We start from the raw sequence: 22,824 nt of genomic DNA, 5'->3' as shown, positions 1-22,824 counted from the left end.
TTCATTAGGTGTTAGGAAAACCAACTTAATTTTCATATAGGAAAAATCTGATCGACATGGTAACATTTAAACTAATCAGTGGTGTGCCGTCAGGGCCTTCAAGGCCTTCTCTGCTGGCCTAAGACATATCCGAATCATATATTATATTCTGTCCATCAATACTTATGAAATAATTCCAAATTGTCTGTTAGCTTCCTTTCATTGCTTTCCCGCTGGTTGCACTGTTTCCAGATGTGTGTTTTCATATTGAAGCATTTGACCAATCACATTTCAGCCATTATTTGTTGCCAGGGTCAGAAATCTGCCTCAAGGCCTTCACAATCAGTTCTGCAGGCTCTGCTGCATTAAACAAGCGTCGATAAGACTGTTGCTTTAACCAATCAGAATTCGATTTTGTGACACCAAGGCCTTCTCGCAGGCGTAGGGATACGTCATGGCCTTCTTGCAGGGGTATATATTTGTAGTCATAAAACAGCTGAAGGCGTCGCTAGGAAATTCACAGACCGCCACTGAAACAAATTAAACTAGGTTTATTGGACATATGGAAGATATTCAAATGTGCATTAAAACAAAATTTGACACGAGCAAATATTTAGCCACCCTTGTAATTTTATTAAATACCTGTGACATACTAGTACTTGTTAATTGGAAACTAAATACAAGATGGCTGGTAACATTGGGGCACAATTCAACGTGTTCAACCAAGCTACAATGCATGTTTTGGGGATTTGGGAGGAAATCGGAGTACCTGGAGAAAAATTACCCATGCAAGCCCGGGGAGAATATGCAAACTCAACACACCTGGGATTGAACCCTCGATCTCAAAGCTGTGACGCCGACGCGCTAACCACTAACCAGATCCAGACCTATTTAACGTTATTTTTCAGTAACTGGAAGACACGCGACAATTTCAATGCACCAAAGGCGGCTGCTGTTAAGATGAAAGAGGCGCACGAATTTCTGATTGGCTGAGGGCTCCTTTGGTCGGTCACGTGGTCCAAATGGTTACTTCGAGGTCATCCCAAAATAACACTCCATCGAAAACACTATGACGTTGGGCAAGATGAAGAAGTTCGTGTGTCGAGATGCGGTTCGCAGGCAGCTTTTTGGTTCTCCGGGCGCCGGTGTGGGTCAAGAATTAGGAAGGGAGCTTCAACCATTTATCCTGGAGGCCAACGCACGCTGGAATTTTGCCTTCAATACCGAGACGCCCATGCCTGGCAGGTTCCAGTGGGAGAAATATCCAGCGGAGCGAACGGCTGATTTTTACCACGAGTCGTCGGTCCAAAACATTTCTCGTACCAGCGAAGGTGTGTATACTTTATTAATGTGTTAATAAACGGGTGTTAATTGCCCGGCCTAAAAAAAGAAAGAAAAAAAAGTTAATTGACCCTCGTTCGTCATGTATGTTCCGAGCTAGCTTAGAAGCTAACACGCGTTCTCCTTTGATTGATTTGATGTTACAGTTTTGATTTGGCTCTTTCATGTTAGTATTATTCAATTCCATGTACAGATGGCAACGCCATTCAATCAACGTGCGAGGAGACTGTGGAGGTCGAACAGGAAATGTGGTCTGCCGAAAGGACCCCTAACCCAAAGATGAGGACCCTTCCCAAGCCTCCAAACGATGAACAAACTACTTCTACAACTGGTTTGTCACATATCGTCAGCAAAATAGTATACTGCGAATACAGTATTTATTTTCTTGCCATTAAAAAACATCTAATTCATTTATACTGGGAGGACTGGTGGGGATTTTTCGTTTTAGACGTCCAATACAAGTGGACTGGGAGGGTCGGCAGTGAGCATTCACTGCTCAATAGCAACTAATGAGTAATTGTTGCTGATTGACTGCCATTAATAGCAATACAAACCCAATCCGTTTTAACTGGAAGTCCTCCCACTTAAAAATGGATTGGACTTCTATTACTGTCAATGGCTACCGATGTGTTAATGTTTGCTTTTCTCTATTTCCTTGCAGATGTAATTGCAGCTAATGTGCATGATCCAGGCAAAGATGGTCCACGCAAATCAGTCAAATCCCTGCAGTTTTGATTTAATCTAAATATGACATTTTTTTGGGTACAGTTATAACATGTGTGTAGTTTATTTTTGTATTTGATTAAAATTGTTTGTTTGTTAAGGAACGCTGATCTTGTGCACATTTTTCTACAAATAGTTGTTCAAGTACTTTGTGCTAAATGTTAATTTCCAAATCTCTAATGGTGGCCAATAACAATATTTCTAGAAATAACACAAAGCCTAAATCTAACATTTCATTTCACCCTAGTGAGGATAAAGCGGTTCAGAAAATGATATGATACACGTACTGTTTTACAGCATCAATACCACAAAAATCACGCCTATTCGACGTCATCTTCAAAACATAGACATTGAGTTGGGAAGACAAACTGCGTCTTTTCCACATTCAATATGGCGGGACAATATGGGTGCGGTTATGTCTATTGTTGACACAGCTGTGTAAATTAAGCACATGCGCAGTATCTCTTCCCTTCGAACAGCCTTCTATGCTGATAGACGACGAGCAAGCCAACGAGGTAAGTTGTTGAGCAATTTGCTAGCCTAAGTGCATGTTTATCTCGCTACCGGGAGATTTTTTAGGAATCAATTTGGCCAAAAACGTGCCAACAAATGTGTTAGTTTAATGCCAGGTTGAACACACCGTCGACAATTGAAGTTTGGGCTCCTTTTCCCCACTGTCTGTGTTGCATGTGACTAGTTAGCTTAGCATTAGCGTCACGAAGACGCCCCTGTTTGACTTAAAGTATGTTGTCCGTTTTCCTTCATTCTTTAGTCGTGTAGAAAGACTTAATTTAATCAAACAAATCCGAGACATCAATGAACAGTTTGCTGGGTAAATGCTCACTCAAAAATGACATCCAGGGGCACAATTTAGTTCCTGGCGTGTTGTATGTAATCAAATCAAAAGCCTTTATTGTCATCATACACAGCTGTGTATAACGAAATTGGTGGTGCTACTCCACAGTGCGTTTTCCCAGTAAAAGAAAGAGAAAACAAATATTAATATAAAAGTATAAAAAGTCACATCCCGGCTAGGTCAATTCTAAAATATTGCACATTGTTATTGCACACCCAATGTGCAATATTTTAGAATTTACTTAGCCGGGATGTGACTTTTTATACTTTTATATTACTATTTGGTTTTTTTTCTTTTACTGGGAAAACACACTTTGTGGGGTAGCAACACCAAATTCGTAATAATGTAATAGTTTTCACTGCAAGTTCTACACTCGTTTACAATTTGTAATTGTTCTGTTTTCACAAAAAAATCATTGATTTAAAAATTGTTTAGCCAACTTTTTCCTAGCTGTTAACATCAGTCTGTATATTTAATCGGCATTGTCATTCATTCTTTATCTCGATCGTTTATTAAATTTCTCTTTCCTGTAATGATTGTTTGGCAACTCCCAAATAGCTTGCTTAAATCAAGTTTACCTCTCTTTAGCATTAAGATGTAGCTCTTCCTGCCTCCATGATCAGAACACTCACCCTTGAGGTTAGAGGAGACTGGGCCAGATCAAGGTAAAAAACCCAAGCCTATCTGTTGAATCTCCAGTTTTTTTATTTGCTAACTTTTGTTTTTTTTAATGCAACAGGCCCACATCCACTCTGGACAGTCTCCAGGTGCTCTCCCGCTTGAAGATGATGCTTCTCTGAATGTTGGCAGGTTAATGTACACCAGAGGTCTCCAAACCGGTCCTGGAGGGCCGCTGTGGGTGCAGGTTTTTGTTCCAACCGATCCAACACAAACAGTTTAACCAATGAGATTTCTGCTGAAAAAAGAAGCACCTGACTGCAATCCACTGATTGCACTTCTAGGATACCAGATTGGTGGAAAGGTTTCCTCTTACCGGTTGGAACGAAAACCTGCACCCATTGCGGCCCTTTCTGGAATAGTTTGGGGACCACTGATGTAGACTATCCAAGTATCCTTCCAAATTAAATAAAAGCTGAAGAAATATCATCCATTTTATTGCCATGGTGAGATTTCACTGAATATAAGTTGTGATTTACTTGCCCCCCCACTTATATGGGTCAAGTCCACAGCTTTCTGGTTTGTGCTGGCAAAGTGAGAGGTCAGACTCCAGGTAAGGATTTTATTTTAAAGAATAGACACTTTTTTTTAAATATTGGCTTACTCAAAAGTAAATTCTGGAGCAGAATTTTTATGTCCAATTCTAAGTGTTTTCACCCCCAGAATATGTCTTAAGTATTTTACTTAGACAACATTGAATTTTAAGTGTGAAAAATGTGTTAAACCTAACTGTCTTAACCAATTTTGTCTGCAGGTGGAGAAAAGATTGACTAAACTAATGAACACTTAAATGTGATGCCAACTTAAGTGTTTTTTCCTCTCAATAAAAACTTTTAACTTTTCATGTTACTTGCATACTTTTGCTAGGTGAATGAATAACACATGTATACAATTCAAGAACATTTATTCTTTCCACAAATAAAAAAGGGCTTTCGAGCTACATTCACATAAGCCATCCAGCATTCAAAAATGGAGCAATGCAATTGTCTTGTGGTAAATGGACAAAAATCCTCTTCCCCTTGGTTGGATTTCTGGAAGAAAAAAAGACAGGACTAATTTTGACAAATAAAATATTAAGTTAGGTATTTTCTATCAAAAAGATACTTACCAGAAACACTTTTTACCATTTCTCCTTTGCTCAGTCAGTAAGCCTTCATCCCACTGCAAAAGAAGGCAACCAACATTAAAGCCACGAGGGGAAAAATGGATATGTTATGATTTGAAGCTTAGTTTTCGTTTTGACCGCTGCAGAGACAAGGAACTCCAGTCCTGGAAGGTTCCTATCCAGTCTATTTTCCATTTCTTCCAACACACTAAAATGACCATGATCAAGCTCCTGGACAGTTCACTGATAAGTTGATCCTTTGATTCAGATGTGGTGGGAAATATGGAAAACATACTGGACAGGAACCCTCGAGGACCAGAGTTTGAGACCTCTGCTCTATAATGACAAGTACCAGTAAGGGGATGTTGGTGTCAAAGACTGCCGTTCAGTGTCACCCTTTCTTTAGCGTTGATTTGGTAAACTTGGGTGGACCCTGAAAAGACGCAAGATACACAACACGGTTTAGTACACATTACATGAAAATTAATAAAATAACCTGAAACACTTGGATCCTACCTCATCCACAACTTTTGCCTTGACAGCTTTCACCTGCTTTGTCACCGCTTCCACCATCTCAATGGCTTTAAACCTCTACAAAACACCAGTATGATTATGCAATTGCTTATTCAAACCATTTTGATGCACAAATTACCCACTTTCATTTTCCATTTTATTTCATCCTGGATTTTCCAGTCAATCATTTCAAATTCATTCATTTAAAAAAAAAAAAAATCCAAAAAGTTATCATTGCTTCCATTTTCCCTCTTCATACACTGAGTAAAAATTGTTATTTTACCATGTTCAAACTTGAGTAAAAAATGACCCCTACTATTGTTGAATGAATGTCTCACTTGGGTTTTGTCACATTTAAAACTAAAAATGAAAAGGTCTAAGCCAAGGGTGTCAAACTCGGGTTTGTTCGTGGGCCGCAATAACATCAACTCGATTTCATGTGGGCCAGACCATTTTTGAGATAATATTTAGATATTTTTTCTATTTAAATCGTTATTTAAAAAATGCATCAAAAGCCCTAAATATTCAATTTCTTATAGATCTTTGAGCTTTTTTTTCTTCGTGAGGGAAAATATCTTATAATTAGTTTTTCATTTCATAAGGAAACAACATATTTTTGGAAATATATTCAATATTAGTGGAACAGAGAATTTTTTATCCATTTTTAGATTTTACTAAATGCTTTTTGAACTAATAACACAAAAGGGAAAAAATGGATTAAAAAATGCAATTATTGACTTAAAAAGCAGGAAATTGAGAAATATAATATACATCTATAATCTTCATTTGAATTTGATCCTAACAAAGAAAGTCGGCATCAATGATATACAGACGCTCCCCTACTTACGAACGCAATTGGTTCCGAGCGATTGTTCATAAGTTGAATTTGTTTGTAAACGCTCACCACTCTCACGCGCATCAAGCTTCGTTATTATTGCCACTCTTTTCAAATGAAATGGCTTGCCTCTTCCTTGCAACTCCCTCAATAGAAGCCTTTAGCTTTTTACCAACCATATTCAATATTGGATGCATGAGATATTTAATGATACAAATGAAAAAGGTTCTTTGCACACTGGAGATACATTCACGCACTTCCGCATTGCAACGAAGAAGGTAGATGCTGGGTGAGCTGAGCTCTCACAGCGCCAGGCGTCGGTATTAGCGGCGGAAAGAAGTACTACTCCGAAAAAGGCGCGAAATACAAAATTGGACTTGCGAACATTTTTGGCATTTAAACGCAATTTGCAGACATGTTCGTATGTACCGTTGTTCGTAAGTTGAATGTTCGTAAGTAGTGGAGCGTCTGTATATAGTAAGGCTTTTTTCTTTAAAAAATTGACATAGTATAGTAAGGCTAAGAAAGTCGGAGAATAAATCTGACTTCTGATTCTTCTCCTAGTTATTGCTGTGGTCCAGTGGCAAAAATATTGGTTCAGAACTTGAGGTGGGAATCAGGAGTGAGTTCAATTCCACTCTTTGCAATTCACAAATTGTTTATTGAGGTAATGAAAAGGATAAATATAACTTCCAATCACTTCATTTCAGAAGTCACTGTGGTCCAGTTGCAAAGACAAACGGTCAGAACTTCTGGTGGACTCAAGTTCAAATCAGGAGTGAGTTCAATTCCACTCTTTGCAATTCTCAAATTGTTTATTGAGGTAATGAAAAGGATAGATATAACTTCCAATCACACCATTTCAGAAGTCACTGTGGTCCAGTGGCAAAAACAATGGGTCAGAACTTCAGGTGGACTCAAGTTCAAATCAGGAGTGAGTTCAATTCCACTCTTTGCAATTCTCAAATTGTTTATTGAGGTAATGAAAAGGATAGATATAACTTCCAATCACACCATTTCAGAAGCCACTGTGGTCCAGTGGCAAAGACAATGGGTCAGAACTTCAGGTGGACTCAAGTTCAAATCAGGAGTGAGTTCAATTCCACTCTTTGCAATTCTCAAATTGTTTATTGAGGTAATGAAAAGGATAGATATAACTTTCAATCAGACCATTTCAGAAGTCACTGTGGTCCAGTGGCAAAGACAATGGGTCAGAACTTCAGGTGGACTCAAGTTCAAATCAGGAGTGAGTTCAATTCCAGTCTTTGCAATTCTCAAATTGTTTATTGAGGTAATGAAAAGGATAGATATAACTTCCAATCATACCATTTCAGAAGTCACTGTGGTCCAGTGGCAAAGACAATGGGTCAGAACTTCAGGTGGACTCAAGTTCAAATCAGGAGTGAGTTCAATTCCACTCTTTGCAATTCTCAAATTGTTTATTGAGGTAATGAAAAGGATAGATATAACTTCCAATCACATCATTTCAGAAGACACTGTGGTCCAGTGGCAAAGACAATGGGTCAGAACTTCAGGTGAACTCAAGTTCAAATCAGGAATGAGTTCAATTCCATTCTTTGCAATTCTCAAATTGTTTATTTAGGTAATGAAAAGGATAAATATAACTTCCAATCATGTATAGGCGGGCCGCCTCGTGGTGTAGTGGGTAAGTCACCTGCCTGCGACGTGGGTGTCGAGGGTTCACGTCCCGGTGTCGCCAGTCAACGACTGTATGGTGTCGGCAGTCGGCCGCAGGCCGACTGTCGAACACCACCAGGAACCCCCCCTCCCAACTGTCTTCCGGTCAGCCGAAGGCTGACCGGAAATATTGTTTTGCTGAAAAAAATGACTAAGTCTTTATTTGAATGAAAAAAGGATTACCCATTTACTGAACTACTAGTGTAGTGATTAGTCAAACGAGAGCGGGATTCGAACCCCATTTCCCACGTGGCAGTCAAATCCACTAACTTGAGGTCTGTCTGACCCATTGTCTTTGCCACTGGACCACAGTGACTTCTGAAATGAAACGATTGGAAGTTATATTTATCATTTTCATCACCTCAATAAACAATTTGAGATTTGCAAAGAGTGGACTTGAACTCACTCCATATTTGAACTTGTGTCCAACTTCAATTTCAACCCATTGTTCTTGCCACTGGACCACAGTGTCTTCTGAAATGATGTGATTGGAAGTTATATTTATCCTTTTAATTACCTCAATAAACAATTTGAGAATTGCAAAGAGTGGAATCAAACTCACTTCTGATTTGAACTTGAGTCCACCTGAAGTTCTGATCCATTGTCTTTGCCACGGCACCACTGTAAAGTTGGAAGTTGTATTCATCCTTTTCATTACCTCAATAAACAATTTGAGAATTGCAACGAGCGGAATTGAACTCACTCCTGATTCCCCCCTCATGTTCTGACCCAATGATTTTGCCAGTGGACCACAGCAACAACTAGAAGGTGAAGAATCAGAAGTCAGATTTATTCTCCGACTCTCTTAGCCTTACTTGCTATGTCATTTTTTAAAGAAAAAAAGCCTTACTATACTATGTCGTTTTTTAAGAAAAGAAGCCTTACTATACAATATCGTTTTTTAAGAAAAAAAGGCTTCCTCTACTATGTCGTTTTTCAAGAAAAAAAGCCATGCTATACTATGTCGTTTTTTAGGGAAAAAAGCCTTACTATACTGTGTCGTTTTTTAAAGGAAAAAAGCCATACTATACTATGTCGTTTTTTAGGGGGAAAAGCCATACTATACTATGTCGTTTTTTAGGGAAAAAGCCTTCCTCTACTATGTCGTTTTTCAAGAAAAAAAGCCATGCTATACTATGTCGTTTTTTTTAGGGGAAAAAAGCCATACTATACTATGTCGTTTTTTTTAGGAAAAAAAGCCTTACTGTACTATGTCGTTTTTTAAGAAAAAAAGCCTTACTATACATGGTCTTTTTTAAACAAAAAAGCCTTACTATACATGGTCATTTTTTAAGAAAAAAGCCTTACTATGCATGGTCTTTTTTGTAAATAAAAAGCCTTACTATACTATGTCGTTTTTAAAGACAAAAAAGCCTTACTATACTGTGTCGTTTTTAAAGAAAATAAGCCTTACTATACCATGTCGTCTTTAAAGAAAAAAGCCTATACTATGTTGTTTTTTAAGAAAAAAGCCTTACTATACTATGTCGTTTTTTACGAAAAAAAGCCTTACAATACTATGTCGTTTTTTTAAAGAAAAAAAGCCTTACAATACTATGTCGTCTTTTAAGAAAAACGCTTTACTGTACATGGTCGTTTTTTTTTTTAAATAAAAAAGCCTTACTATACATGGTCATTTTTTAAGAAAAAAAGCCTTACTATACATGGTCATTTTTTAAGAAAAAAAGCCTTACTATACTATGTCGTCTTTTAAGAAAAACGCTTTACTGTACATGGTTGTTTTTTTTTAAATAAAAAAGCCTTACTATACATGGTCATTTTTTAATAAAAACCCTTAATATACATGGTCATTTTTAAAGAAAAAAGCCTGACTATATATACATAGTATTTATTTTTTAAACAAATAAAAGCTTTACTTTACATAGACCACTTTTTTTTTAAAGAAAAAGCCTTACGATGTCCAGCCATTCAAGTCATTTTGCATGCCAGTTTTACGTTTGTACCAAATCTCGGGGTATTCTTTACTCAGTTATGAAGCAGGTCTAATAAGATGAATAAATATTTGACATTATCGTCGACAAGGAAAAAGAGTGTCGCCAAACTTTCGTCAAAACATATACATTGTCGGGCCGCACAAAATGACGCGGCGGGCCAGATTTGGCCCCTGGGCCGCCACTTTGACACCCATGGTCTAAGCCCTGAGATTTTCCTTTAAGTGAAGGGAAAACAAGCCAAGGGTACAAGGTATATATATTCTATAAATGTACTGTTTATTCCTTACACCTCCACTGATGGCACTTGAGTTATCCACACAGGTTCTTGCTATTAAAAAATCAACATAAGACCAGTTCAAGTGTGTTTTCATTCAAAATTTGAATGCATTATAATAAATATATATATATTTTTTAAATCAAGCTAATTGAGCAAAGCCTTGAATACTGAACGCTGACTTTTAACGGATAGAGAAAATAGAAACCATTTAGAAAATGACTCACTTTGTTGACAAACTGGTCGTTATGGCGTTGACAAGGTGCTCCTTTTTGGCCGTTTTGGCCACATTCTTGATGTTTCCGAGCAGTCGGTGCTCGTTGAGGAGCTGAAACACACAATGGAATGATTTCTTTATAAACTTAAAGAGCTATAGGTAACGCAATGTAGCCAATTTGTTAGCAAACATTTTTCGGTCCCATCTACGTGGGGCTACAGCACGCGATCGAAGCATGCTCCTGTCAAAAATCACTCTTAAAATGAGAACTGGGGCTTCGAAATCCCCAAATGACAACTTACCGAATGCGCTGCATTGTCTTGTGAGAGCTTTATCAGGTCTTTCTTCGGTAAATCGTCACTTCTGAGCTGCTCTGCAATCAACTGCCGTACTGGCTCATCCGCCATTTTGGAGAATGGCGGCGGCTAATTTGAACTCTACCTTGGTCATGCCGATTAAAAATATACACAAAGAATTCATTGTTTTCATGATAACGTGTATTTAAATATGCAACTACCTATTTCTTCTCATCTGCTATTAAATCAACACAACAGTATATTTGCTTGTGCAGCTCGCCACAGATAGTTTGTTAGCGGTGGCTAGTCCAATCTATCACTAGCCAATCATAGTTTGTGAAAGCGATGACGCATCCTTACGCCTATGGGAAGTCCTTGGTGCCACCAACTCGAAATCTGATTGGTCAAAGCAACAGTTTTATCCACGCTTGTGATTGGTTAAATACTTAACTATGAAAACACATATCTGGAAGCAGTGCAACGAGGGTAAAAGCAATGAAAGGAAGCTGACAGAAACTTTGGAATTATTTAAGAATTAATGGACAAAATATAATGAACACCAGTCTGTGATTCATATTTTTTTTAGGCCAGAAGAGAAGACCTTGAAAGCCATGACGGTCCACCACTGCATGAAACATTAGCAAAACTTTCAACATCAGCATGTGATTACAATTGTGAACAAGAATCCAGCCATTCTTTAATTCAATAATTTTAATGACATAATCATAAAGTTAATGCATAATAAATACGTGAAGTGATTCTCGCCGTATAATAGAGATTGCATATGCATACATGAAAATAGAGTGGAATGGATGCCTATACTTTAGAGTTGAGTATCATTTTTACACGCACATGCTGTCGTAAACGTAACAAATGTCACTAGAGCACAGTTGTAGAGAACCACAAGATGGCGCTAAATAACAAGCACATGTCTACCAGCAAATGTGCAGTTAAATATGTCAACAGTGTAGTTTAGTTGGACAAAGCATAGTTGGAGTGTCAAGGATTATTGTTTTTATAACCTCTAGTAATGACCCAGGTTTGATTAAAACACATAGTATGCAGCTATTAAATGTACAGATTTTAAGTGAACCAAAGTAATAAAAATCTTTGGGGGAAAAATGAATGTAATAAAATCACAGCACGAGAGCAACAAAGACAACAACAAAAATTACAACCCTCTATGATACTTAGTACAAGTGTTTACCTGCACACAGAACACATTTGATTATCATGTAAATGTTGACAAAATAGATCAAACCTCATCACTTGGTATTAGTTGCCGACAGTGTTGACAAAACAATTGAATGGATTACAAAAAGAATGTACTGGCAATAACCTTCATGTACGTGTGACGTCTCACTTTAAATGCACAGAATGTCTAAAAAATGTTTTTTTAAAAATCATCTCATCTAAAAATAGACTATTTGATTGCACGTAGCAGTTTTTTTAGTGGCTTAATGTCACAGATTAAAAGGTATCAAGACAAAAAGGAAATCAACTAAATCAGCATGAGTACTCTTTCGCGCTTAAATATATCAGCCTCATCTAGCCAACAGCTCATGTTAGTAGAGAAACGAATAGAATTATTGTGTTACTGATCTGTACTAGAAGATTGCTGTGAGTCTAGTGGGACCTCCGTCGAGGTAATTCTTCAATCCCGAAGAGGAGACACGTGGGCAGAACATTGCCCGTTTCCATTCCTTCAGTGAGCCTCCTTATGGTGGAATGTTTGTATGTATTGGATTTCCGATAAACAAACTGAGGAGCACATCTGTGCCTCAGGAATGAAGGCAGGAAGCGGAATAAAAGTGTTATGCGGCCCCCCAAGCACGAGTTGAGTCGGCCACGCCACTCCGTCAGCTGTCAGTCATGTGATTTTCATTCACATGGAGCGCTCACGCAAGCTCGGACCGTGCCTCCATTTCTCCACGAGAGGCCGTGCGCGCCCGCGTGTACTCGCTGTTCTGGGCCGCTCTCTGAGTCCCGTTGCCACGGCGCCACCGGCGTACGGCCAGGAAGGTGTTTAGACTGTACACACCTGTAGCCAGGAAGCCAAAGGTCTGCACACAAGGGAAAACGGGAAGTGAACAACAATGCTGGACTTGGCTGTGCAAGAAAACTATTCATAAAACAAACTCGTTTAGACTAGATTCAAACTTGGATTACAAATATTTAATAAGGTACACAATGCAGTGTGAAGTGAACATCCACTTCTAGATAGATTTGTTTTGTGCATAGAACTGTCAACTCCACACTATATTTGACTGCGCGCCACGTTACAAGGTGTGCTAAACAATCATTCCCCACCCGCTTACTCACCACTGCGGCGATTTCAGCTCCAGTGTTGTGGTTTATGCAAGCGAGCACGAAAGAAGACAGGAAGAAGAGTAAGGCGCTGGCTGCCGTGTTGCCTAAATCCTACACAACACACAAAAACATGCAATTTGTCAACCAGGCGTTTGTCTGGGCTGCACGTAAAGAAAAAAACAACAATTTGCTTTGCTGTCACAACTACACAGACTGCATCCCTGTTGCTTTATTACAGCCCATTCAAACCAGGAACTACAGTTCAAAGGTGGTGCACACCCCAGACTTGCAGACAGATCCCCTTCCCCCACACACACTTCTTTTTACACAAGTAATTATTCCATTTAAATGCATGATTTCAAATACTCCCGTTTTATTTTTGGGTTCACCTGACACAGGATTTTCCCACAATTGAAAGGACAAACGTCACACGTTAGGGAAGTAATTCAAAACAATAGCATTGTGTAAAAATGTTCAACTCTAATTCAAAGCACACACACTTTGCAAACAACCCGGACATGAATCCTAACAGGCACAACATGTGTCACACCCAACCAGTCCAACAGGATCAAGTCTCATTTTTGAGGGTCCTGTCTCACACAGGGAAGAAAACACCGCGTATATCCAGTCAGTTCGGTCCCACACATTCCATGTTTTAGCCCAGCCGACACTCTGTAAAACCTTAAATAACAGCAGACCAGACCAAACCAAACCACCAATTCTCTGGTCCAGCATCGGCCAAACCTCAGTCAGCAGCTTTACATGAACTAAAAATCCTAAAAAAATAAAAATAAAACACTGGGTTAAACCAATTGAACGCTGGACTGAGGGGGGGCGTGTTGTGGCTGACAGTGATATGCTGTAAATTTATGCTACTCTACATCAGCTTCCAGAAGTTAACATTTCAAAGCATAGAAATGATTGGAGAAGGACAAGAATTTGGTTTTGGTTTTAGAGTGGAATTCTATTGCAAAAGTGATCTGACTGAACAAATCCACAATTTGTATTAAGTGGGCATATTTCAACACAAATATGCATTCAGCTGTTCATGTTGAAATAAACAAAAATAAAAACCACCTGTTTTACTGAATAGCATTTAAAAAAAAAAAAACGAAACAACTTCATCTGTGCCTCATAGCACAAAATCTAAATAGATTCCTTATAAAAAAAAGTATGACTCACCGCTGATGTGTAACCTTAATTCTTCAAATTAGAACACTTTAATTTTTAATCAGTATACAATGGGTCAGTGAGGTAGTAGTAAAATTAAGAAAAAGGGGCAATCTAGAATAATTCTTTCTTCATCCCAATAAAAAAGGCTGATCTCTTTACTTCACGAATAAAATGTACATAATGCAGAGGCTATAAAGAGCCGCAAAGTGCGCAAACCTTTGTAGCAAAACAAATTGAAAGGAGCCTTTCAGCCATCCTGCACAACAGTGCATGAAAATTGGAAGTCTGCTTCATTTGCACATGTAAACAATTGAAACAAAGATCAGGTCAAACCGAAGCACTCAAATATTTGATAAAGCTTCATTCAGTGTATACCCGATGCATGTAGTATCGTTCCAAAATGATATAAAGTCAGTTAAACAGACAGAGATCAACAAACTAAAACATAAAGCTTTCAAAATCACAAATAAATTCTATAAAGTGACATTTCAGTTCATTTGAATACTGCAATTATATTTTTTTTAAAAGTGTTTCTTTTTATTCTCAGAAGTCATTAATAACTTCATTAAAACTTGTACAACTATTTTTACTTTTTTTTTTCAACAGGCAAAGTGAAAAATGTTTCAAGCTGTGGTTTGAAATGAATGAAAAAGGAAGACAAATTGTCAAGTTGACAATGACTCAGCAACTCTTTAAGAACAAAAAAGACATTAAAGGGTCTGTTAATTAATAAATCCTGCTCTTCCTTAGTACTCATACAGGTAGAAAGTTTAATCACCACACATTGAGTGGAAAACTCATAAAACCATAATCAAAGTTGACTAAACCCCAGTTAGAACATTAAAGAGAATTTAAATGTAGAAGGCGTTAACGAATAAAACAAACTTGAAGAATTGAATTTAATGAATGCTGCTGGTCACAACTAGACGAGTGCGTTTTCAAAATCCGCACACAAACGGGCTCTAGTCACTCCATGACTAGAACATTTTTATCTAGGCCAAATGAACACAATTTTTCCTTACTTGAGGCACAACTGCATACCCGTGAAGGTTCATGGCAATCTGATAGCAACATTTGGATTTGAGCATCTGGCTCTAACATCCATTGCTTTACGATGGCATGTAAGCAGGATTGGCTTCTGAAATTACAGCTAAAAGCGTTTTTTCAGTCCCTGCTGCTCAGGCAGAACCATCTTGTGTGTTTAGGAAAATGGTCAAAGGCAAGCAAACTCAACCAACCAGCTCATTTGGTTGCAGCTGACACTGCATCTTCTCGTAACCCTGCGCTCTTAGACCTCCCACCGCATTCCCTATTATTTGCCTTTACAACCTGGCCGAGTGGGAGATCCTATTGTGTGATTGCAATCTAGCCAGAGTTCCGCAAAAGATAAAAACAATCCAAACTAATTCTGCAACGACACTGCATCCATTTTCCCTGTGTTTTATCCTGTACAAGTATAGGATAGAAGTCAATCTGTCCCATTTGACCAAAGTGCTGACTTTAAACAATAACTAACATGGAGAAATTTAATGTTTAATGTTAAATCAATAATATATGTTTAAAAAATGGGGAGAAAAATGCATAAACAGCTAAATATAAATAATAAATGTCTTGCTACAAAACAGACCACGAGTAGAATTATTATACATTTTCACCGCCAAGTTTAATATGTGCAAAATATTAAGGAGGATGTTTCTGATTTCATTCGCTAAAATGAATTTGTCATCATTCAATCCAGCTGACTTCTGGCAACCTACCTCCTGAATATTTTAAATGTTGCTTTCAAATATATTAAGTGTTATGTTAATGTTTTCTGTCATTTTCCTTGCATGGTTCTGTTCTGAAATAATGATAAAATAATTCATAAAATGGAATTTACAGTAAATATTAACCTTAAAAGTGAAGTTGTCACCTCAAAATATTTAAATACATTCATGAAAAATGTAGGGCAGGGTCTATAAAATAAGATCACCTGGAACCTGGAATACACTGCAAAATTTGAGGTGGATCTGAAATATTTTGGGTGTGTTGTGAGCTAGCTATAAAAGCAAATAAAAATAGTCCCATGTATTAAAAATGAAGCATGTAAAAAAATGGAGAACAACTTGCATTCACCAGGCCAAAATCTTGCATATGACTTGAACTTTCCAACAAAAGAATGACCCAAACAAAAGGTTAAATTGACCTTTCAGACAAAAGTGAAAGGTCTGATGTAGCAATCGGAATTTCCTGACCTCAATAGAACTGAGCTACTCCAATATTCAAACTGTTGGGGTGCCAAGAGGGTCCCCCGTGAAACTGAAGGGGATCTTTGACCAATCCGCAGATAAATCTCTCCCCCAAATTATAATTGCCTATAGATCACAAATAAGGAGCAAAAAAACTACATTTGTCAGACAACCAATTTCTCGGCCTGGAACCGATTACAGTAATTCTATTTCCGTTCATCTCAGTGGGGAAAAACTGCCTGAGTTTGCAAAAAAAAAGCCTTGGAACAAATTAAGTTCTCATCACGCCAAAAAGAACTGAGGTTGTTCTGCAAGGCAAAAGGGGTTTGGAAAATAATCGTTAATATTCATAACCCAAGCTTTCAATTTGACAAAGCGGCTAAAGACAGAGCCCAGTGTAGCAAGACAGAATTCCAGGCTCTCAATGTGCTATAACTTGTGAAGAAAAATATTATGAATGATGGCACCGTACGCCTGTGATTTTTTTGTGATGGTATACCAACCGTGAGGTTCCAGTTGACCTGGGGCACCTTGGTGTGCAGACTGAGAGAGAAAATCACCAAGAGGGTCCCCGTGACCACGAAGGCAGTGCAGCTGACAAACTCGAAGAAGTACACGCCACTGCATGGGGAACACATCATGATGGTTTCTATGCAAATGAAGCCAATAAGTGACAGGACCTAGAATGGAACAAAACGACAAAAAAAGGATAATCCATTAAGAGGGAATCTAGGCAACTGAATAATTAATGACAAGACACAAGTGCACATGCACAAACTAATGAAGTCTCATATATACTGTATATGGGCTATACCAATAATTAATATTGACTTAAGGATATTTTCCTTTGACACAGCCTGAAAGGTATCATTCAATTTCATTTATATATTTTCTCATGCCATTTGGGAAACATTATATGCTGAATTGAAGTAACCTCTTTATTTGACATACATTTAATATAATGCACTATTTGTGCACTTGTGGTTTTTTTTGCTTATTTGAAATCACCCTTTTATATAATTATAATGTTGCAATAGCTCTATTCAAATTAGGTGGACAAAAAACATTTAGTAAACCCCCCCAACTTAATAAAAATCCTGGGTTTCGAATCAGGACTCGGTAGTGGCAGATTCTCAAAATCGGAGTCAAATGCAAAAGAAATGTCAAGTTTGCCATTTGACATCCACAAAAACATGCATGAAGAAAGACACCCTTCTGGATTTTCACTTGCAAGGAGGCGCCTTTCTTTTCTTTTCCTTTGTCCATTTTTATTGCATTCGGATGCCCGGATTACATGGAAGTCCAAACTCTAAAGGGAAGGGCTGGGTTACACAATTGGGATGTCAGAGTTTTCAAAGCACCTTCCCAATCTCATCACTATAGTCAAAACAGAAGGCACAAGGACTCCAAAACACCTCGACAGGAGATTAAATGATGGTGGTGACTCTTTGTCTAAGGCAAGGGCGTCAGACTCGGGTTGGTTCGCGGGCTGCTTTAATGTCAACTTGATTTCACGTGGGCCGGACCATTTTAGATATAATATTTAGATTTTTTTTTTTGAAATGTATTAAAAGAACTGGATTAAAATCCCTGAATATTCAGTTTTTATAGATCTAAAACAATGTTTATTTTAGTTATTTTTATATATTTTTAGATTTTACAAAATGACTTTTGAACTAAAAACACAGAAAAAATTGATTAAAAAATTACAATTATTGATTTAAAAAGGGGGAAATCAGGAAATTTAATATACATCTATACTCTTCATTTTAATTTGATCCTAAAACAGAAAGTAGGCACTCATGATCTACTTTCCCGGGCCACACAAAATGATGCGGCAGGCCAGATTTGGCCCCCGGGCCGCCACTTTGACACGTGGTCTAAGGCAAGAAAGCGTTAAAATTCAGGCAAAGCTTATACTAAATGTATGATAAATAATAATGATGTGCCCATAACTCTAACACTTATGAATAGACTTGAGGTCATAAACTCATGTCATGAATCCACCGCTGGAAACCAATGTGGATGATTTTTACCCGCCAAGTCATCAAAAAACCCACAGCATGGTAGGAATTTTGCCATTCAGGTGTTTTTTGCCATCAAAAATCCGGGAAAACCGCATGCAAGAGTACTGACTCGGTGAATGTGGTCCAAAACCCATAGTCAACAGAACCAAGAAAAACACGATTCCAACTGAATGAATTCATGTTAAGAAAATTAATAGAGGTTAAGAAGTAACTTGGGTAGGTACTTTCCATAAATTATACAGCCTGTTATAGCATAAATTTACATTACACTTAAAGTAAATTGTTATACTAAACTGCATTCTTTGGAGCGCATATCTCCACTAAAACACAGGGTAAGCAGATAGTTTTTTTTATTTATATTTTACAATGTTACAAGGGGAAGCCCCAAACCTCAAAATGCCATTGCTAATTATTTTTGGAAATGACCAACGTCTCGCAGTCTCTCCCTCACTCTGTCTTTTTGGGAAATTTTCCACAGACAATAACCCAAAAAATGAAGAATCTTCTGTGAGAAATCCAAACTTATCAAAGCACAGTGACGGATGAAGTTTTTGCCAAGAATACAACCAAAAAAGGTTACACCCAAAACAAGAGTGCATGGCTACAATTGCTTAGGGATGAAGTCATGTCTATTATAGAAAAAGTAATGCTTCCCCAAAAGCCGCTGTGTAGCAGGTGTCCAGCTGTCAAAAAGAAAGAAGAGAAGGTGTGGCCACAGAGCTCCATTTTGGGTAATCTTTTAAGTAATAAATAGATTTCCATCATTTTCTACTGAGTCTGTGCAGAGGCATGAAGCACCTTATTGCATAAGTGTTAGGATTATGATTACAATTATTTTTCAAAACCATTTTTGAAGCAAGACTTCAAGTTCAGTACAGTGGTACCTTGAGATATGAGCTTAATTCTTTCCGGGACTGACCTCGTATGTCGATTTCCTCGTAACTCAAATGAACGTTTCCCATAGAAATGAACTAAAAACAAATTAATTGTTCCAACCCTCTGAAAAAAACACCCAAAACAGGATATTGGATTGGAAAAACATTTTTATTTGTTCTAATTCGCCATCTATTAACAAAGTAACAAATAACTAGTGGTTTAATAGTACTAAAATCTGTTTATGACTAAAATTAGACGGATTTTGCGGAGGGGAGAGAGACGGACCGAGAGGGGCGGGGGGACTTTTTGCATGGCAACGCACTTGTAACATAACATAAATAAATTTAAATGAACTTGGATTACGATGCAGACACACTCAAAAATAAATTTAATCTAACCTTGCACTAAACTTAATTCTAATTTAGTTTTAAATTTTTATACCTTTTTTTCTCCCAGGTTGGCTCTATTGGCCCCGCCTCCACCCTGACTTCAGTATGCAACCTATCGATGGTTGGTTGCTTTTGTATTCCCTCCAAAATATTCCGAAAATGATGCACACAAATGTCCTCACAATAGGATAACGCACGACCACTTGCCAACGAGATATACTCCTCATATTAGCGATCGATCCGCCATTCGCAATGTCTAACGGAAAAAAACACTGGGAAAAAAATGCAACGCTCCGCCTAGTGCTCGTAGAGACATTACACGAGGAAGTTGCTCGTATCTCAAATTGCTCGTATGTCGGGGCACTAGTATGTCGAGGTACCACTGTATGCGCTATATGTAAATAAAAGCCAAAAAACTAGGAATGGTCATGCAGCAACACAATCTAGATGTGGGAAACCATAACTAGCCTGAGTCCAGGTTACTATATTTCACCACAGAGAATAAGGTTAATGTTTAGTCGACGAGATGCATTTCTTCCCACATGCATGCACAAAATTCTTGAAGTCTTTCTCCCAGGGCTGAATAAGTAACATTTCAGCCAGAAGCAACCGCAGTGTCTCTCCAAGCAGGAAGCACTCATAGACATTTGGGACGATCTGGAAAGTTCATCATATTTAAAGTACCTTGGCAAAATTCAGCAGAACTTGTCCCCCTGCCATTCAAAGGTGAAGGCAAAATGAAGAACTATGGAGAAAAAAATCCCAACAGTAATTGGGCAATTGTTGTAATATGGGTTAGGCTTTGTTGAAGAAGACAAAGCATGATCAGGTTTCACGTGACACATGAAGGAGGTCGGCGGGGGGGGTTGGGTGGTGGCTTTAGTCTGCCATACAGTACGGTAGCATATAATCTTTCTGTTTGTCAGTACACATCCTGCAAATCTCTGTATGATAATTTATGGAACCAATGAGGAGGAAAGCGTAAAATTTTCATTTACTGTATGTATACAGCATCTCAGCTTATAGAGTTTGACCATTAACCATTTGTCCGCCATTCTTCATATTTTCACCTTCAGCCAGCACTGTAATTACATACATGATCCCATTTGGGATGGACTAAAAGCATTTACAGTATGAAGCAGTAAAACTGCCAAGTAAAACCATCTAGTGGTAAGACTTGCAGACTTTCATACCAAATGTAAATTTGGATGGGGTATATCTGTCATTGTTTGTAGAGGAGATGACTAGTTTAAAGTTAAGTGTGAATCAAAGCAGCTGAGCACATCATCCAGATACAATGAAATTTCAGTGTACTTAATAATATCAGGTTGGAATCCTAAAGTAATGGCTCGCCAGGAAATGAAACACCTAAATGGAAGAGAATCGATGGATGCTTTTTTTTTAATCTAGTAGTTGGGAAAAAGAGACACATTCACACACTTTGTAAGCAAGCCACAAAATCTCCTTTACTCCATTTTATTGGTCCAACATACTTTTATTTGACTACAGATGACTACTATTTCTACACTTTTGTTTTGGTGTTTAAATGTTGGATGGAAGACTCCTAAATGAAATAGGAGTAATCGGTTAATGTTCTCTTATGATGACTAATTTTGTTTCACATAAAATCCAAATAAATTGGAGGTCCATAGATGTCAATGGCAGCCAAGTGCTTGGTTTGTAATGCATTGGATCTTCCAAGCTCATTGACAAATGATTTTTTGTTGTTTTGAAAATTTAGCTGTTTTTGCATTGACTTACAGTAACTTTGTCCAAGTCTCACTTATACTTTATGACGATTCTGACAGAATGAACTCGTTGGTTGCCACTGACGACCATCGCTGTCAATTGCAGTATTGCAACATTATCATTCAATGCCAGCCATTCCAGCTCGAATTTGATGTCAATGGGAATCTATAAATTATAATTAGCTCACGTATGATATTCAGGAGTATTTAATCCATCACTTCAGACCGCCTTAATCCACGGAGACCATATGTTACAGGCTAATTAGTGAACACATGGTCCGTCATTATTCATTAGGACCACTTTGGGTGCAATCTGTTTACGTCTTTATGCAGTCAGTCAAAGGCAACTTACCACTTCGACTACCTTTAAAATCCCGAAGTAAGACTTCAGGTACTCCACGTCGCAGCGAATGCCCCCCAAGACACCCCTGGCGTGGACCGGCTCAGTGGTGGGCTGGTAGGGGCTGCTGGCCCCGGAGATCATGGAGGTGTTGGAGGCCTCGCCGTCCAAGCCCTCCGCCTCCTCTGTGTTCCTCATGATGCACAAAGTGCTTAAATGTCCTCTAAAAAAAGTTCCCAACCGCGTCGACTATCGTTAGGCGTCAAAAAAACCTCCTGGTTCCATGTCGACGGGAGAAAAGGGGCGAAGAAAAAGAACAGGAAAGTCGACTTCTCATGGCCGCCTCGCCGGTTCGACGTACAGGTTTCACGGGGGTAAGGAGGTCGACACTCCGGCTTGTTTCCTGCTTGTCGCTCCTTTGAACTTTTATCTATAATACTCCCCACTTGTTTTCTACCGTCACATCACCGCAGACGAGTCGAGCCTGGTCCGTGGCACGGAGCGTCCGAAAACACGCCTGCGAGGAAACACGAGCTCTTTCCGCGACTAAACAACACGCGCCCATCACGGCCCAGTTGGACCGAGCGGGAAGTCTTTTGTTAGCTAGCCCAATCTCGTGGCCTGTTGTCCGGTTGACTGCAGCCCGAAGTGAGGCAGCTCAGCTCGGCTAAGCTCCCCGTGGATGTGGGGCGGTCTTGTCTCCGCCTCCCCACAAACTGCACATACGAGTGAGAAAAAAAACTCCGTAAATTTCGACTTCTGCCGAACAGTCAGCCAAAACGGATTTTTGCATTTAATCACGTAATTTTTCTCCTTCTTTCCCTCTTGAGCTGCCAAAGCTTCCATAGTTGATCCAAAACATGTTGACCTGGTCCAGGTGCAGGCCTGGAAAAATTAGATGTCTTGGATAAAATTAAAACACAATGCCTTCAACTTGTGACCACAAGAATCGGTTTCAGGTTTTTTAAAATATATATACACTTATGTCAATTTTGTGTATTTCGTAATTTCTTGTCAGACAAACTTTTAGAGTTAAAACTGATTTATGACAGTACGTATACTACAGAACCACACTTCACTTAGTATTTCCTGCCACCTAACGCTTTGGTGGGGCATTACAAGGAAAAGGGCAAAGGGCATCATCACCCAAACATTTAAAACATTTTTTTAAATCTGTCCCACTACAGCAATAATGTGAATCTTTTTCAGGTTATGGATGTTAAATGTATTATTTCCAGTCAGGTAGAAACTATGAACCAAAGG

The 22,824-nt window shown here is 38.5% G+C and overlaps 3 protein-coding genes and 1 long non-coding RNA gene across 5 annotated transcripts; 2 read left to right on the top strand and 2 right to left on the bottom strand.

The window, feature by feature from the left end:
- Positions 1–70: 70 nt before the first annotated feature.
- LOC144093351 (uncharacterized) lies at positions 71–2,147 on the top strand. The gene is made up of 3 exons (XM_077626775.1): positions 71–1,310; positions 1,514–1,651; positions 1,982–2,147. Exons 1-3 carry the CDS (start codon positions 1,049–1,051, stop codon positions 2,053–2,055), a joined length of 474 nt encoding a protein of 157 aa, XP_077482901.1. The 5' UTR covers positions 71–1,048; the 3' UTR covers positions 2,056–2,147.
- Positions 2,148–3,192: 1,045 nt separating this feature from the next.
- On the top strand, positions 3,193–4,419 carry LOC144064128 (uncharacterized). The gene is made up of 2 exons (XR_013296707.1): positions 3,193–3,564; positions 3,639–4,419. It is a non-coding gene; the product is annotated as an uncharacterized LOC144064128 (long non-coding RNA).
- A 45-nt stretch (positions 4,420–4,464) lies between these two features.
- Positions 4,465–10,772, bottom strand: LOC144093356 (uncharacterized). 2 transcript variants are annotated; one of them, XM_077626788.1, is made up of 8 exons: positions 10,477–10,772; positions 10,185–10,285; positions 8,432–8,489; positions 8,291–8,349; positions 5,199–5,273; positions 5,035–5,115; positions 4,686–4,738; positions 4,465–4,608 (listed from the first exon to the last, which is right to left on the bottom strand). In XM_077626788.1, exons 1-5 carry the CDS (start codon positions 10,579–10,581, stop codon positions 5,240–5,242), a joined length of 357 nt encoding a protein of 118 aa, XP_077482914.1. In that variant the 5' UTR covers positions 10,582–10,772; the 3' UTR covers positions 4,465–4,608; positions 4,686–4,738; positions 5,035–5,115; positions 5,199–5,239. The 2 variants fall into 2 exon arrangements, 1 of the variants encoding a protein (XP_077482914.1); XR_013296705.1 differs by lacking the exons at positions 8,291–8,349; positions 8,432–8,489.
- A 391-nt stretch (positions 10,773–11,163) lies between these two features.
- cmtm4 (CKLF-like MARVEL transmembrane domain containing 4) lies at positions 11,164–22,419 on the bottom strand. Its single transcript, XM_077594815.1, has 4 exons — positions 21,574–22,419; positions 16,685–16,861; positions 12,793–12,891; positions 11,164–12,533 (listed from the first exon to the last, which is right to left on the bottom strand). Exons 1-4 carry the CDS (start codon positions 21,757–21,759, stop codon positions 12,369–12,371), a joined length of 627 nt encoding a protein of 208 aa, XP_077450941.1. The 5' UTR covers positions 21,760–22,419; the 3' UTR covers positions 11,164–12,368.
- Positions 22,420–22,824: the final 405 nt, after the last annotated feature.

Source organism: Stigmatopora argus, chromosome 2 (assembly GCF_051989625.1).
Source record: "Stigmatopora argus isolate UIUO_Sarg chromosome 2, RoL_Sarg_1.0, whole genome shotgun sequence".
In the NCBI taxonomy this organism is placed as follows: domain Eukaryota; kingdom Metazoa; phylum Chordata; class Actinopteri; order Syngnathiformes; family Syngnathidae; genus Stigmatopora; species Stigmatopora argus.
The sequence above is the reverse complement of the archived record's forward strand: the minus strand, read 5'-3'. Positions and strand labels throughout refer to the sequence as shown.